The sequence below is a fragment of the Eufriesea mexicana genome, unplaced genomic scaffold (assembly GCF_001483705.2).
Source record: "Eufriesea mexicana isolate 0111107269 unplaced genomic scaffold, ASM148370v2 scaffold596, whole genome shotgun sequence".
NCBI classification, from domain to species: Eukaryota; Metazoa; Arthropoda; class Insecta; order Hymenoptera; family Apidae; genus Eufriesea; species Eufriesea mexicana.
In genome coordinates, this window is record NW_016908754.1 from 1,172,698 (window position 1) to 1,189,876 (window position 17,179).

Sequence of the window (17,179 nt, forward strand, 5' to 3'; positions counted from 1 at the left end):
CCTCGATTAATTACCATCGAACGTTTATACGGAAACTTTTCGCCGAATCGATAAAATTCAATCAAATTTTATTAATGGCATTGGATAGTTGGCCGTCGCAACTTCCTTCGTGACGCTCCGCGGGCGCAATTCTAGGAAATGAAATTTTCGCCACCGCGTGTTTCCATTTTTGTTCTTGCACGCGTAGAAGCGTTCCCTTTATTCGCGGAATTCATTTCCTGCACAGCGACAGATACCCCGGGCCGCGATGGAACGCGGTGTCCCGTGCAAATTTTTCGCCATTATCGCGCCTTCTGCTATCACCGATCTTTCATCCGATCGGAACCTTCTTTCGCATCTCGTTTATCATCGTTTCTGCCTCTATTTCAGCCGGTATATCGCCCTTACCGGCGCCCAGGGTGCAGTGGGTTAACGCGAAACGAATATCGGGAATATCGACAGGATATAGAAGCGGAACCTATTTAGACCGCATATTTATATAGAAAGATCGAAAGTGTCTCTTACTTAACGTGTCTCGTCGAAATTGCACGAGCTATTCCGATCAAATGACCCGTGACGCTTGCCCAAGCAGAAGCACGGTTCTTTCATAGTGGTTCACACGGTGTGACTAATTAAGCGCAGGTTTCTCTGAGCCCAGCGATCTAGTTAATCGCAAGGAAATTTCCCACTTATTTGCGATCGGTAAACATTTTGCCATCACATCGGGAAAGCGAGCTCTTACTCGTGGACTCGTGGTATTGGTGAAATGAAAAAGATTCGCATGAGTTCAGCGTTACTAATTTATAGCTTTCCCTCGTTATTAACCCCCGATCCACAAAGTCTCTTCGCACCCGAGTGCAGTGGATCTTCGCGATATTACATCTACGTTAAAAACGACGATAAACGTTGAACACGGTGTAACGCGTGTTAAAATTCTAAAATAAAATATGTACAATTTTTATAAATCGAGAAAATTGACGATAAATATTTTTCCCCTATTAAAAGCTGAGAATTATCGGGAAAATAGTAGAAACGAAGGAAGAAGTAGGTAGAATCAAACAAAATAAGAAAGAATCGTTGTCTAGAATATGGATTAAAAGACACAGCACGAATGAACTACGTGAGGTCAGTCGATCACCCCACTGTGAGGATTAAAGCTTCATCCCCATTGTTAGAGGGATTAACTTACGATGAAATGCTTGGAAGATTGGATACATTGCAGTAGACTCTCCTCCACTAATATAGTCGCGAAAAATAAGACATATTTTTCTTCTTAGTCGAAATTGTGAGTAAATTGAACGATAGTGTGCAACTATAAAATACTACTATTATTATTAACCTTTTACCCTCGAAGATTTTTTGGCTAGAGAAGAGTAGAAAATCAAAGATTCTCTATTAAAAAACTAACGATACTTTTTTGAGTAGTAAATAAAGAATTTTGTAATAATAGAATTGTAGAATTATTTGATTTCGATACCTTGCACACTGTTACGTTACATTAAATTTGATATATTAATTAATATCGATCTTCCAAATTTTATGAAATGGTGACTGAAAGTCACCTCTCGAGTGCAAAGGGTTAATTACGAAATATATATATAGAAAGTTAATAATTATATTTGTTCTTCATCATATTTTTCTATCTCTTTCTCTCTCATTCCCCTTCTGCGATTGACTCTTTTTCATAACAATCACCGAACACTCGGATCGTAAGACTGTCCTCATCATACTTCATCATCCCTCATTTAGAAAACGAGCTTGGATTGTCAATACGTAGTAGAATCAACGCGTCTGTAAAGACTCGGAGACAGGATTAGGTAGTGCAAGGGAACTGTTCTAGCCCCTGTATCCGTTTGTGAATCATCTTCTGATCAATGCATAGCACGTGGAAACGCTTGGGGAGTTTCACCCTCGTCTACGGCCGTCCTTCGATTTTTCCTTTTCTTCAACGACAGACCGCGTAGTTACGCGGCGTATTTCTCAAACTGCAATTTCCTCTATTACTCCCATTACGACCCCGTGGTTACACAAATCGCAAAGGCGTCATTAACAGACGAAGATAATTACAAAGCGTTACCCACGGCGCTGTTGCACAGTGTTATCCATGGCTCGAGGCAATCGTGCATGGATTTAATGTCTGCGAATAGCCGTGCTTGTTTTGCCACGTGTTCGCACCATTGATGCCGGAAGTGTGCTGCGAAGCGAAACGGCCCGAGGAAAATGCAAAAACCGGATCGTTAAGGGATTTCGACGATCGGAATTAGGGTACGTTCAGTCGGATGAACTTTCGAAATAATTTATTCGCGATGTATTGGCTACCCCGGTGGATCCGAAGTTCAAACACACCTGGACCTGAGATTCTCAAGGTACACCGTTAAGTTTGTTTCATCCGAATTTTGGTAGAGTTGACCCAATATAGGTGGTTCCTGTAATTTCACGAGAACAGAGGTGTTTAGAAGAAGGTTTAGGTGTTAAAGCGACCATCAAATCTTTTACAAGTTGCCTGGGAAGACTACACGTTTCTTGCAAGTCGAGTGTTAGCTGAGATCTCAAAATCAATTCGATGATTTATCACACGACGTCGTCTACTGTTACGAATTTTGAAGTGCAGGTAACCCTCCTACAACACGGTATCATATAACGCGATTCATAAATTGCGGGAACCCTCCTACAACACGACATCCTCTAACACGGTTTCGCTCTAATACAATAAGAAAATTGCAAAAACCTTTGTACAACACTGTACTTCTATATGAGCAGTGACGACGAAGAAATTCATTAAATTAAAGTTGCGTTAAATTAAAATAATATTTTTGTCTTCTTTTTGTTTTGCGTTGTACATACATTTATATTTTTAATAAAAATTAATTCTAAAAAGAATTTGTTTCTAGTAAATTTTCAGAACGTAATCCCCTTTTTTGTACTGCGTCTGGGTCTCATACAACACGGTTTCACGCAACACGGCATTTTCTAGGAACCTATCTACCGTGTTATAGGAGGGTTACAAGTATTGCGAATTTTATATAAATCGTCTGATAGTCAAGTTTTCCGTTTCTAAATCCCCGCAAAATTCATGAGAAATTATCCAAGCCCAAAATACGTGACAAATTCGTAACTCTTTAAACAGTCACACAAGAATATTCCCAATGCAGCCGAAAATTGACCGAAAAACCATTTACAAATGAGAAAATAATTATTTTTCCATGTAAATCCGAATTTTAAACTCGTTCCGTAGATTTCGTATTAATGCTGAAAATTCAATTCGGTTTATCAGCAACGTTATCGCCGATGACATCGTCGCTGCAGGCTGCATTTTGTTGGGTCGCTGGCGAACAACGCGAAAACGGACGATAATTTCAGCGAACGAACCGTGGTCGTGTCAGCATACGCGAATGCCTTCGACGCTTCATCATTTGCGGTGCCATCGTCGTGTGGCACGCAGCCACGGATCGGTACACGGATTTTTACGATTTTGCCGCAGAAAACGAGAAGGAAATTGGCGTTCCTGTTGGAAGACAGGGGGTTTTACGAGCGAAAGCGCGACAGGCGCTGTTTCAAGCTCGCTACGCGCGGCGCATACTAAGTCACAGCTTCCCTAATTTCGAAGGATGACAGACATAACTGTTCAACAGATATGGCTATCTCGATAGACTTTTTTCACACCGTGCAATTTCGAAATGATCAACGAGATATGGTGATGAATTACGAGATGAATAATTACGTAGCATCGTCACCGATTTACCATACTAATCACGACATGTTACAGAAATATGTTCCAATATAATGCATGCCTATGAATGTGTGTTTGTGTGTATTCACGTCTAGAATGACTCACCGATTGTCTAAAGTCGTTTCAGTCGTCGTATAGCAGTTATCGTGTACCAGGCGTCATTGTAAGAGTAATTATAAAATTTACAAGTATAATAGGCAGATTACATTGCACTAGATCCCCACCGATACTAAGGATCCAACAAATTAGCGTCGAATTTCTGCAGGTGCCATTTTCTTTTCTTTGGTAGGTAATATTCCTTATTGGAATTGTTTATTGTTATCAGGAAGGAATTGGAACAGTGGATTTTACCTTTTCATATTCTTTTTGTTTCATAATAGCAAGGAAAATATTGAACTGTACGGGTTGCGTTGTGTACTTTGTTTCCTTATTTCAACTGGTTGCTAATGCGATTTGTTTGCTTATATAATGATCCGCTGGATGTTGTTGTTTATGTACGCGCATCTTTACCTAAGAGCACTGGTTCCTCGTTTAAGGACAATACAAACATAGGAGATTAACAGTTACAGTGCAGTATTTATCATAGACTTACGAAATGCTTGATATATTGCTCGATAAAATCGTCCTTGCTCGAACTAAACGATTAAGATTTTGTAATAAAAATACAGAGGATATGTTCTTATAAGTTTCGTTTAATTAATGTTAATGGACGGGGAGATTAAGGAATGGATATATAATTGGGGGTTGAAAGGTAATTTGTAAATTCTCTCCACTCGAATTCGAAACTTTTCCAAGATTTTGAAAGTCGCGGAACTTTTGAAACTTGGAACTCTCGAAGCTTGAAGTATCGATTTTGATTCACGAGTGAAATATATCGCTTCAAGAACGCAATTTTTCCCGAACGAATGAAATTTTTTATTGATACGATTAAGTAAAACGGAACTAAAAGTACGTTGGAGAACTCTTTCTGCCACTAATTACTCGGTAATTTGAGATTTCCCAATGAATTATATTAAAGCGATAAGTATTATAGGGAATATAATTAATAATACCAGGACGAAGCACTTAGAAGTGTTCTGAAATTCCGACATTTAGGATCGGAAAAAATTTTCGAAACATCCTCGTACAGCGAGTTAACGGGCAACTAATCGCCGTCGTGAAGGGTATGGAAAACGCGGAGGAAGGATGAAATATCGGCCATCACGTTGGCCTTCCAAGAAACATACACTTAACGAAGAAATTAATCATTCGCCACTCGGTACAGCGACTACCTAGTTTTATAGGTCAATTTTTTAACATCTTTTTTCCGCGAGTCGCTTTTAGAGGCGTTAATATTTCATCGGAATTACCCGGGAGGTCTAATTCGCTGTACATAATATCGCGCGATCTCACGAATGGCAACTCGCCCTACATCAAACCGTAGCAGTATGGGTACACATCGGTTAAGGAACAGGAAGCTTTCCATGCATCGTGGAATATCTTTTCCGCGCACGGTGTGCCCGGAAGTCGCAGATGTCGACCTTTATGCTGCGATCAGATGCAGCGGGCACAGAATCGTATGTGTGCCATCGGTTTTATTGAATTATTAATGCAAACTCGGACATCTGCCCGAATAGTATTTCGGCCGCGTTCCAGAAGTCGGGACGGTTAAATAAAATTCCTTAGCCCGCGCCGATTTCGTTCCAAAGCGATAATAGGAGTCGATAAAGAATCCTCAGAATCTCGGGCCCGCCCTCGCCGATCTAATTTCTCTCGGCGGCGTAGTTCACGCTGTACGAAATCGTTTTCGGATGCATTAAACTTTTGATTGAATCCGGAGAACTCGACGTAAGATTCGAGCAACGCCATTGGCACCGCCTCGCCCTTTCTTCCGCTTCCGCCAATTAATTCGCGCGATTTAAACATCCTTGCTAGATAACCGCGCGCTTCGTCCAACCGTCGAACATCTAATCGCGAGGATCAGCTTTAGATTTGTCCTCGGGGGTGTAAAAACGGGGGTCAGTGCCGGCAATAGAGGGTGTCGGACATTAACGGATACCTAGGACCGTATATACCAGCGACGACGTTTAATCGGCGATGCCATCCGAGATCGTTCCGCGCCATTTGTCGTCCTTCGGTTCAGCTACTCGCGATGTTCCTGACAGTGTAAATCGGACATGGTCACGGGAGGGAAATGGGCTAATTACAGGATAGTAAGCGTTATTTACTTTATGGCATCCTCGCAGCGATTTCATACCGGTTGTTCGACGAACGTCTTAGCAATCGGCTCGAACGAGGAACGATTCCAGGATCGGCTGCTTTATTGCTCGGTACTCCTACTGGTGGAATTAAACGTTCCGTTCATTAATTACGAATAAAATCTAGCTGCTTGCTGAAAATTCGAGTCGCGATTGTACCGATCCGAGTGTCGAGATATCTCGTGCATAGTTCGTCCACGAATTCGGCATTTATTTCGCCGGAAATGCAATCTGCTCCGCGAAAGGCTGAACTTTCTTATATCCAAGGAATTGCGCCTATCGAGCCGGTTATGCAGCCGTGAAACTCGCAACGCGTGTTTCTCATGCCTGGCGAGCAGAGGGTTGCGCGATGATGCAACCGAAGTGGATGCAATTACCTTTTATATTGTACGTGAAATTGACAGTCATATCGCCGGCTTAATGGTTAATCGCGATAATTAATTTGCGCAGCTATAGTAACGTAATTGGAGTGTTCGTAATATATTTAACGGACGGACATTTTACGCGATGGTCGTTCGTAAAATATGACGCGAGTACGGGCAGCATCATTTTTTACCGAAGTTCTAACAGGTAGACGGATCGATTGCTCGAATTAGGTGGGAAAATCGGGAAAGCGTCTCGCTGGAAGGATGTACACGTCTACGGAGACCCGACACGAAGACGAAAACGCCAGTCAGGCGATGGAAAAGGACGCGGAACCGTTTCCACTGTCGGCGGAACGAACCCCGGCCGGGCAGCAGATAATATGGCGAAATGTGATTGGTATCATTGTGCTTCATTTCCTCCCCGTTTACGGTTTCGTGAGCGGTTATCGAGATGCCAAGCTGTGGACGTGGATTTGGAGTAAGTACATATCGTGGCCCGTTTCTACTTCGTTCCGGAAATTCGCTTTTTTCCCTCCAGTTTCCTTCGACCCTCCTCTAGCCTCTATCCGTTCGGAATTCCAGATAAACCGTTTATCGACATTCCAAATATTTGTCAGCTGTCAGTCGATTTTTATCTTTTCCACTCTTTTATCTCCTTTCCACTCTCGAAAAATTCCACATCTTTTTCGCTTTTTGTTCTACGTCAACAAGCCGTCGCGTACGGTCTCGTGGCTGGTTTGGGAGTAACGGCAGGTGCTCATCGACTCTGGGCGCACAGGAGTTATTCCGCCAAGACGCCATTGCGAATCTTTCTCGCGTACTTGTACTGCATGATGGGGCAGGTACGTCGATCCTCCGAATTTCTTTTTCTAAGTTTCCAAGTCGTAGCGGATAATTTGATGGATCGTTCTCGTTCCGTCAGACGCATTTTTACAAATGGATCCGAGACCACAGGACGCACCACAGATACACGGAAACGAATGCGGACCCGCATGACGCTACTCGTGGATTTTTCTTCTCTCATATCGGATGGCTGATGGTAAAACGGCACCCAGCTGTGAAGGAGTACGGCAGTAAAATCGATATGAGCGACATCAGTGCGGATCCTGTAATAAAATTCTTCGACAAGTAAGACATTTTCTTCAACAATTCCAGGACTTTGACCATGTAAATGGGGGAAGGTCTACGAGTTATAATCGGTCATTCACCGCTGTCCCCGAATTTCTTCTTCCTTCGCGTGATTATCATCAAGCTCCATAGAACGTTCCTGGAACGTTTCAACGTGTACGTGTACATACGTACGTCGGCATCGATGTCCCTTCAGAATGTTGATAAAGCGACACAGGTGAGGCGAGATATTTCTCCGAGTGGACATCAACTCGGGGATAAAAGTGCTGGAACGAGTACACGCGAGTGGTGGCCAAGCCATGAAAGCTTCCGAAGACCTCGTTCGCGTTAAAACAACATGAATTACATTTCGTCGCGGCCAGCGCGCCAGTCAAACCGTGAAACGCGGCCATTTGCACATTTTGCTATCTCGTTGCAGGTATTACGAGGTCATTATGGTCTCGCTGTGCTTCGTGCTGCCGATATTGTTGCCGGTGTTCGTGTGGGGCGAAACGTTGTTCATAAGTGTTCACGCGGCGCTCATTCGCTACGTCTGCTCGTTGCACGCCACTTTTATCGTGAACAGTTTCGCCCACATGTGGGGAAATCGACCGTACAACAGGCAAGTTTCGACGACTCGGCACGCCAGCCGATCGCAGGGTCCGAGTTAATTAAAACTTTGACACGGTACCGTTTCTCAAGCGCGATTTAACCCCGTTTTAAACCCGGCAGGAGGGGCAAGCCGAGGGAAAACCCGGTCGTGTCTTTCTTCACACTGGGTGAAGGTTGGCATAATTACCACCATTCTTTCCCGTGGGATTACAAGGCTGCGGAACTGAGCGCGTACGGCCTGAACGGCACCACCGCTTTCATAGAGCTGATGGCACGCTTAGGCTTGGCCTACGACTTGAAAACGCCGAAAAAGGAGCTGATCGATCGAACTACTGCGAAAGGGGATGGCACGGACAGTCTATGTGGTCGTCGGAGACACTGAGACGCCGAGGATCTAGCACCGGAGATCTCGATCACCGCGTCGATGGAGTGGACGTCGAGTACCATTTTTAATCTGCCCGGTATCGTGTGTGCGAAATATAAGGAATTGTGTGGCGTGTTAACACGGGTCGAGCGTGTCTTGTCAATTTCTGCTCGGCTTTCCCGTAAACAAGACGAAGCCGTTAACACGATATATTTAACCGAAATATTCGTCGAAATATCGTAATCTTAATTTAAGATGTATTTGTCATAGATATTGTTCATTGGAAGAACGCGAATGACCCCGGTTTACACGACCCGAGTACCAAACAAGCTCCACGGTAAATTCCACGGTAAAATATTGTAACGATATAATATTCCATTAAAAATATGTTGTACAGATTAGTAAATAGACGAGCACTCGTTAGCTCGAGCCAAGAGTTTCAGCGTACACGTGTTACAAAATTTCTCACACAAAGGATCGTTTAATCCCTCTCGTTGGCCGGTGCGAAACAGTGGATCCACGGGTACATGAAATTCAAGGAATCGTCGTACGTGGTATTAAAATATTGCGATGCGACGTTTCATCCGAGGTAAGTCGATAAAAAGACGAGAATTGACGAATTCGAGGAGATTCGACGTACGTCTGTCATACAATGGATGATATCGACGCGAGTGTACGCATCCATCGAGTGGAAAGGGTTGAAGAAGTAGCAGGTTGAACGCTTTTATTCGGTTTCGCTTCGAGGCTTTCGTATGTTTTCGTAGTTGACGAGGGATTTATATGCTTCGGACGACACGCGAATCCTTTTGCAGTTATCATCCCACGTTTATTTAACGCGTTGTCGCGACGCGTATCCGGCCAGGTCTGCGATATGCGTGAACACGTACGCGCATAATGCCGGCTGTGTGTGTACGGGCAAATAGTTTCCTCGATGTGCATCCAACGTGCTTTACACCCGCAACTTACCGTCCCCTCGAATTAAAGGCATCGGGGAAGTTTTTACGAAGAGCCGGAGAACGATTGAGATTGAAAGAGCGGCGAGATATAAATGGCGGCGATAAAATTGGTTCTCCGACCGTAGAAGATAATCAAAGACAGAGCTGTATTAATTGGCGAGAATATCCGCGATGGTATATACCGTGCTGTAGCGCACAACGGGTAAAACGAAAACGAACAGAATGCCTCCGTGGAAGTTCGTCTCGCAATGCAAATAGCATTTGCAAATGAAACGAAATAAGGCTTACTTTACCGAGCAACTTCACGAATTTCCCGTTGTAGCATACACAAACGTCAGCGCTGAGCTGACAACAAACTTTAAACACGGTTCAGCGTTTGCGAGCTCCGAATTCTGCTGCGGTGCAGCGTGAAAACTATTTATCCGATAGCGTGTATGTCCCGCGTATGTTCTTGCGAGAAAACGCCTTAAAAGCGTCCCCGAATACGCGATAGACGCGGCCTGTTACGCATCGCGTTGTTCATTTATTCAAGAAGGCCACGAGAGTTGTCCAAAAGCGGCCTTGTTCTACCTTGCATTAACGGGTAGAAAGCAGAAGAGAAGGGTCGCCGTTTCAGAAGCTACGTAATGAATGCTGCAGTAATGAACCGTGTTTACCCTATGCATCCGGCCGTGCACCCGTATGCAACATGCCTGTTTTCGGTGGCCCTCTCGTTTCGTCCACCCCGGCTTGCGTCCTCGTCCCTTCGAACGTGACTTCTTTCGACAATGAGTTAATCGTGTCGGTCACAGGCTATTCTTCCCTTTAACACTAGAACTACTGACCTGTTCTGTGTACCTAAATATAGTATGCGTGGAGGATAATAGTTAAAGTGACGAGCTAGCTATACACAGGGTGTTTCTAGCTAGCTGTAAAATAGACAACAGTGACGAAGGTTTATTTTTCGAGGAAAGTGAACCGAAATATACAAATTTCGTTATGGATCATTATTATTGTAAATAGGTCTTTAACGAAACTTATTTATCATCGGGAACAGGTGTATTTATGGATTAAAGGATATAATTATATACAGTGATCGGAAAACGAGAAAAATTTTAACCCTCTATGGACCGAATATATATTTTTCTTGACTATAAGAATTGTATGTAACGTAAAATGAACAAATATCAACCAATAAATTCAGCAGTTTTGACAATTTTATTATAACGAATTCGTATTGAAAGTTTGAATTAACAACGGTTGTACTATTGTGCCAAGATAATGTGCAATAGATAGACATGATAATTTTCCACGCCATCTTGTGGAGAAAAGGTTACAAGGGGCCATAGAGGACCTAACCTATCATGATCGAATAACCGGTAAATGAAAAAGAATTAGAATTTTTAAAAATGGAACCACGAGAGGTATTGTAAAAATAATTATAAATATATCGAAAGAAAAATTGCGAACTGGAGTGATCAAGACGATAACATTGAATGCAATATTTAATAAAATATCCATACATTAGCATGTAACTTGAACGTTACACGGGCCCATAGAGGGATCAGTCAATTTCCTCGAAAGACAAGACAACTATGACAAAAAATTGTTCCACCTACGATTATCCCTATTCTGTTCATGTAAGGGGTTTATTCTTCGGGAAAGTGAACTGAGATATAAAAATTTCGTTATGGATTATTATTATTGTAAATAATAATTAGGTCTTTAACGAAACTTATTTATCATCGGGAACAGGTGTATCTATGGATTAAAGGATATAATCATATATAATAATCGTAAAACGAGATAAATTTTAAGTCAATTTCCTCGAAAGACAAGACAACTATGACAAAAAATTGTTCCACCTACGATTGTTCCTATTCTGTTCATGTAAGGGGTGGAAAGGTGATTTGGAGGGACGGTGATGATTTCCTAATCCCCGCCCGTGCCAAGCTCGAGTCTCATAAAAATTCCAATCAGTAAAATACTTGGCAGCACTCCCGCGTTGTCTTTATACAGTATTCGCCCCTGTCTGGACAGGGTGACAACCCTTGCGGGCCTTGTCACTCAGGCCCAGCTGACGTCACGCTAGAAATCGAGGGGTCGAGTCTAGGCTGATGGTGACCTCATCTTTAATAGTTGGTTGGTCGACATTATACTCGACAGCGATATATCAAGGGTGAAATTTCCCCTAGCTTTCACCGTTAATTTCCTATAACCACAAGTGACTTGGAAGTTACTCCAATTATATCATTGCAGTTCAGTAATTATCTCTTCCCAGCGGATCGAATAATTTTAATTAATCCTTCCTTCATTTTTGCACCGTTCTATTAGATTAAATGTTAAATTTCGATCCCTTAAGACCTGTATAGCTTATTACAAAATTGTTATAAAATAGAGACGATTATGTAGCAACTGATATTACCAAAGTATTAATTATTATTATCTACAATTTATAATGTATCGTTAACGAATAAATTAATAATTTAGCAATATTAATTGGTTTTCACAAAATCGTGAGACTATCGCTTGGTATCGATATTACCAAAATTAGCTGAATATTTTCAACAGTCCAGAATACCCTTTTGCAATATCGAGTGAGACTCGTAAGGAAATCGGTCAAAACATAAGCGTCAGAGGTAAGAGATAAGAGACGAGGTTTCTAGACGATTCTCAATGTAAACAAATCCAGAATACCCTTTTGCAATATCGAGTGAGACTCGTAAGGAAATAGGTCAAAACATAATCGTCAGAAGTAAGAGATAAGAGACGAGGTTTCTAGACGATTCTCAATGTAAACACGATCAGGCTCGGGCAGGTCGTGGTTAATTTTCGTAAATGTTTCCTGGTCTCAGTTGCGTGTTATTCTTCGACACGTTAGTACGAAACGGCTCGACGCGTGACCGATTTTCCTGTTGATCGTGCCACACCCCATTGGAACTTCAACGGTTTTCGAACGAGAGCTCGGTGAGCGATATTTATTTTATATCCTTACAATTCCTTCGTTGTTCTGAGAAAAATTCAGGCTGGGTGATAGAGTGGTCCATGACTAATAGTAGAGAAATTATTTTGAAGATTTTCGTTGAACACAGCGAAGATACATGCGCGTTTACTTCGTCAAGGAAACTGATAATTTGCGTAGCTTGATAAATAGCAGTTCACGCGTGCTTTTGCAACGATTAATGATTATATTCATTAGTCAGGCACGTGGCTACTCTTTCTGCCCGAGTTGCGTGTTATTCTTCAAACGCCTCGACGTGTGACCGACTCTGTTGTCGATTATGGCACGCGCCATAGGGACTTAAATCGTAGAGGTTAAACAGGCAGTACGCGTTATTCGGCAATTGCGACGCGAACCATGACCGAAGCACTCTTAACCGGGCCGGGGATGGAAATCCGCGCCGATTAACCGGGCGTTCAACGCGAAAACGAAGCGATTCCGGATAATTTGAGCTCGTTTCGCGGAGATCGGTATAAATTTTCGTCGTTACGATCATTATCGTGCCGTGGCCCCGCGGTAATGATGGTCGCGCGTATTTTGCGTACACGCTATGACCACTTTCACTCGTCGAGTTCCAGCACACGGCGGCCGATGCATATAGCGCGAATTATTCATCGAAATGGCGGAAATTAATTATCGGCGCAACAACGGTAACTGGAACCTTTAACGATGTAGTAATTACATGCCGGCTGCCACGCTGTACGGAGAAAACACGCGAGTGGTCGTGTTCGCGATAGTTTAATATTTCGCAGATTAGCCACGCGAACAGATATCGTACGTAGATTACAAGCTTTATAAATACCGCGACGTTCGCGTTCGCGTTGTCCATTCCGCGATATTGTTCACCTGTGTTCCAGATTATCGTCGCAGATAGAGCCCCGTTTATTTTTAGGGGCGGAGTTAAGTCGAGGGAGGGAAAAAAGGAGAGGAAAGGAGAAAAAAGGGAAGTAGAGGAAAAGAAACGTCGTGGAAAACAGGGGCTATCGTAAAGTCGAGGAAAAATACGCCACGAGTTTCCGCGACTATGGTAGCGAGGCGGCTCGGTTATAGCAAAGTTTTCGTATTTATAGCCGGACAGAACATTGTTTCGCCGTATGTACGGCTGTCGCCGGTGCAGGGCTACTGGCCTACGTATTTTTATCTTCGACAGATATTCTCGTACGATAGACGAACGATAATAACGGCGTAGAGACCGTTCTTTTTTATTAGCTGCACGGAGTATAATCGTTTCGGAAGAAGAATGCTCTAAAAATGGAAATGGTAATCGATGAATGTTATACTCCAGCGACGTGAAAGAGAGCCTCTAAAGAATCGCGCAATAATTTGCAGGTAAAATTCGTGGACGATGTTAAAATGCAAAGCAGTCCTGGACGGCGATGTATCATCGGGCGCGTATCGCGTTATGGGGTATTTGTATCGGAACGAGGGGTACAGGGGTAGTCTTTGTTGCTTTACGATCGGGCGAATTCGCACCGGCGTTCATCGATTCCACCCGCCTTTAATTACCGTTGCCACCTTACTTGGCAAACGTCCCCGCGGAGAATCACTCGCCGCGATATTTCTCGCAATTTTAGCACGAGTATCGATTAACGATAAGAGACGAAATCAGTGTCCGCGTTCTCACACTACCCCGTGTACTCGGGCCTCCGCCGCGGCATCGTCGAGTATTTTCCACCATGAATTTGTTATGACCATCGCAATAGAACGGATCGATAAGACACATTCTGTCTGTGCGCGCCTCTGATGTGTCTTTTACCGTCGCCCGAGGCGGTGGAATAAATTTGAATCGCGTACATACGAAAGGGTCGTTCGCTGATCCGACACGACCCGAAAAATCAGATTCTCCTTTGTTTCCGCTTGCTCCTCTTGACCGTGTGTCATAATAACGTTTCCGTCCACCGTGTGTAACCGGGTTCCTCCTGGCTTGCCTCCTGTTCTACCTTCTCCTCTGCTTCCTGGCCCACCACCTGGCCATCCTCGGATCAGTTCACGGACGAGAGAGCCCGAGTCGCGCGGAAAGAGGAAGGTTGGCGCAGATTTAATGTTTTAATTAGTGGAGAATTACGATTGCACCGGCGCGATGAGGGCTTACGATAACTATAAATATGGCGGCAGTTTCGCACAGCTTAACGCCTTGACGACGATACATCAGGCTAGTTATTAGGCGTTCGCGCGCGCACGAGGTACGCATTAGCGGGGCTTACAGCGAACTGGTATCAAGAAAGTTTACAAGCACAGGTGCGCGACACCGCTCAATTTCATGCTCGAATATACTCGAATCCTGTTTGCGTATCCATATGACAAATAAAGTTCGGCATCGCGTGCCAGTTTTCGTTGCACTTGCTGATCCGTGACGCGAAGCATTCTCGGTTGCGGAAGCGGAGGAGCAGCTTGGTACCCCGGTTGGGCCCTGGCTGATGGCGAGTCCCGGAAATGGGACGTTCCGAGTGGGAATCAGAGAGCAGAAAGAATCATCACGGAAAACGCTCGACTTTTCGAAGCAACAGTTCGACGTTTAATCTAGCGAGAGCCGAGCGAAAAACGCGGGATCCGCCGAGTGACGATCAAAGGGGACATTACGACGTGCACTAAAGCGCAACTAGAATAGAAGGGGACGGCAAACCGCGGCTGCGACATTTCCGGCTCGTTTCGCAGGTCGTAAAGAGAGGTAAAAGCGTAGGCATTATATGGATCGAGCTTCGAAGGCGACCAAAAAGCCGGTGATAATGGCGTAGAGAGCATAGTGGCGACTCAAAGACCGGGCTGGCCGGAAAAAAGAGGGAAAAATGGGGAGAAAAGGGGGGCAAAAAGGAGAATGGGGTAGAAGAAGAGTCTGGCGAGCGGCGACACGATGTGTGAACCGGTGGTGTGCGGTGCACGGAGTTGCTTTCGTAGCATAAGCGTGCTCGTTCGGACTTGCTAGCAGCGCATACGAAGTATTGTTTGGAAAGCAGCTCATCGCCAAGAGTCTCTCGTTAAATCTCCAAGAACTTTGTTCGCCAGGCTCGCTCGAGATCGATACGACTCCTAGTTCAGCTACATATGTAGCTACATGACAAAAGTTCTGAACTTTTGACCCGGCGACGACCATTGTACCACCGACAGACCTTCTATTCCGCGGCATTCCCCTATTTTCTCCTATTCCATGCTGCGCTTTGCGCGTGCAGGACCAGCACGCGGCTGGACGGGGGTGGCATTACCGTTTTGCAGGCACCCCCGCGTATATAATGCATGGCTGTTTTGAAAAGGTAATGCAATTCATAACGTGGCGTAGCGATGCGTTCCGTTCCTGTTTCCCCGTCCCATGGAATCGCGCCGGCGAAAATAATAATGCTTACGAACGTTAATAATCATAAAAATGCTAATGTTAATGACGCCGGGTGCAGGGGCGCCGGCGGTGGCCGCGATATTAATGGCCGACGACGCCCGTGCATGGGAAACAATAATAAGAATAATGAAAACGGCCACGACAGCAATGAGCACGGGATAATAGAAGGGGGAGCGTGAGGGGGGTTGAAACGGACAGTATTGCAGTTGTAAATGCCGTCGAGTTTGAACGTATGAGATAGTTTAACGAGATCACTCGGATTTTACGGCTGGAAAGTGAAACGCTCCGGATGCGGCCACTTTTTTCTATTTATTTCCAGACCTACGCATAAGCTACGGGTAAAATTAGAGATCGTTAGCAGAGAAAGTCCAATCGCGACTCCAACCATGGGTGACGTTAATTTATCCAGGTAGTTATCCGTTATTCTCTAATTAATTTTTAATTAAGCGCGGAATTCGACGCTAAGGGATGCAGTGGCGCGTATTGAGACACCGGGAAGGAACTTTCGCGTTTCCGATGTAATTTATAATTCGAAAATTAAGAAATACGGAACGTATGTTCGCGTATCTTCACGCGTTTTACTTATTTTAGCGCGTTGGTTCACCCCCCCGAGGGAATAACTTGTATGCATATGCATGCGAATATATGAACATACATATACGCGTTTCTTTTCGTTCTTAACCTCGCCGCGATACGTTACATGTCATCGAATTAAACCCCTTGAGCGTTTATGTCGTATGCATATGTATACGTGATATTCGTCAATTCGCAATTCCAATTGCGTATATATACGGTTTAGCAAATTTCTGTGTTTAATATATTCGTCGAATCGCGATAGTATATTGAGTTAGGTTATGTATACTTCCTATCCATTTTCATAGCGAATTCTTCGGGAAATTATTCTAGTAGTTGTATATTTATAGAGCTTCGCAAAATCGGTGTCACCGTGCTCGAGATTAACTCAAGTATGGTGTTTACGGAGATTTATAGGGATTTTTATAGACCCTTTTATAGACACTTTTCTATAGATTTTTTTAAAATCAAAGTCATCTTGAAATCATGGTATAGCAGATCGGGATTTCGACCGGGGTTCGCGTGCAAAGCCATCAGGTTAAAAATACATAGTTCCATTTAAAAACACCGGGGTGACCACAATTTTCGTCGAAAATAAATACCTCTTGTTATTTTTGCAACTACGATTTTTTGACTGGTTAAATCTAGATTAATTTCCACGGGAAATATTGATTCGTGAGATTATCGGGAACCGCGGAAAAATCGTAGAAACCGTCTCGCGACGCTGGCTATGTATACGTATACATAATTTCGTTTATACGCGCGTATAAAATATTTCGCGACCGCCACAAATTTCCTAGCAGATCGGTCATTTCTCTTTTAGCGCGCCGTTACTCGATTCGTATATCGTATTGCGTCGAACAAATAAAAACGTCAGCAATTTTGATTAAACAAACGACTAACCCAAGAAGAACAGAGCGCGGTACGATGGTCAGGTGTATTTTGGCT

General features: G+C 43.8%; 2 protein-coding genes across 2 annotated transcripts in view; one reads left to right on the forward strand and one right to left on the reverse strand.

The window, feature by feature from the left end:
* Positions 1-17,179, reverse strand: part of Fstl5 (follistatin-like 5) — a 50,567-nt gene that overhangs the window by 31,448 nt on the left and 1,940 nt on the right. The window lies entirely within an intron of this gene.
* LOC108546016 (stearoyl-CoA desaturase 5) lies at positions 6,576-8,412 on the forward strand. The gene is made up of 5 exons (XM_017897922.1): positions 6,576-6,789; positions 7,023-7,153; positions 7,234-7,439; positions 7,858-8,040; positions 8,151-8,412. The coding sequence occupies exons 1-5, from the start codon at positions 6,576-6,578 to the stop codon at positions 8,410-8,412; spliced, it is 996 nt and encodes a 331-aa protein (XP_017753411.1).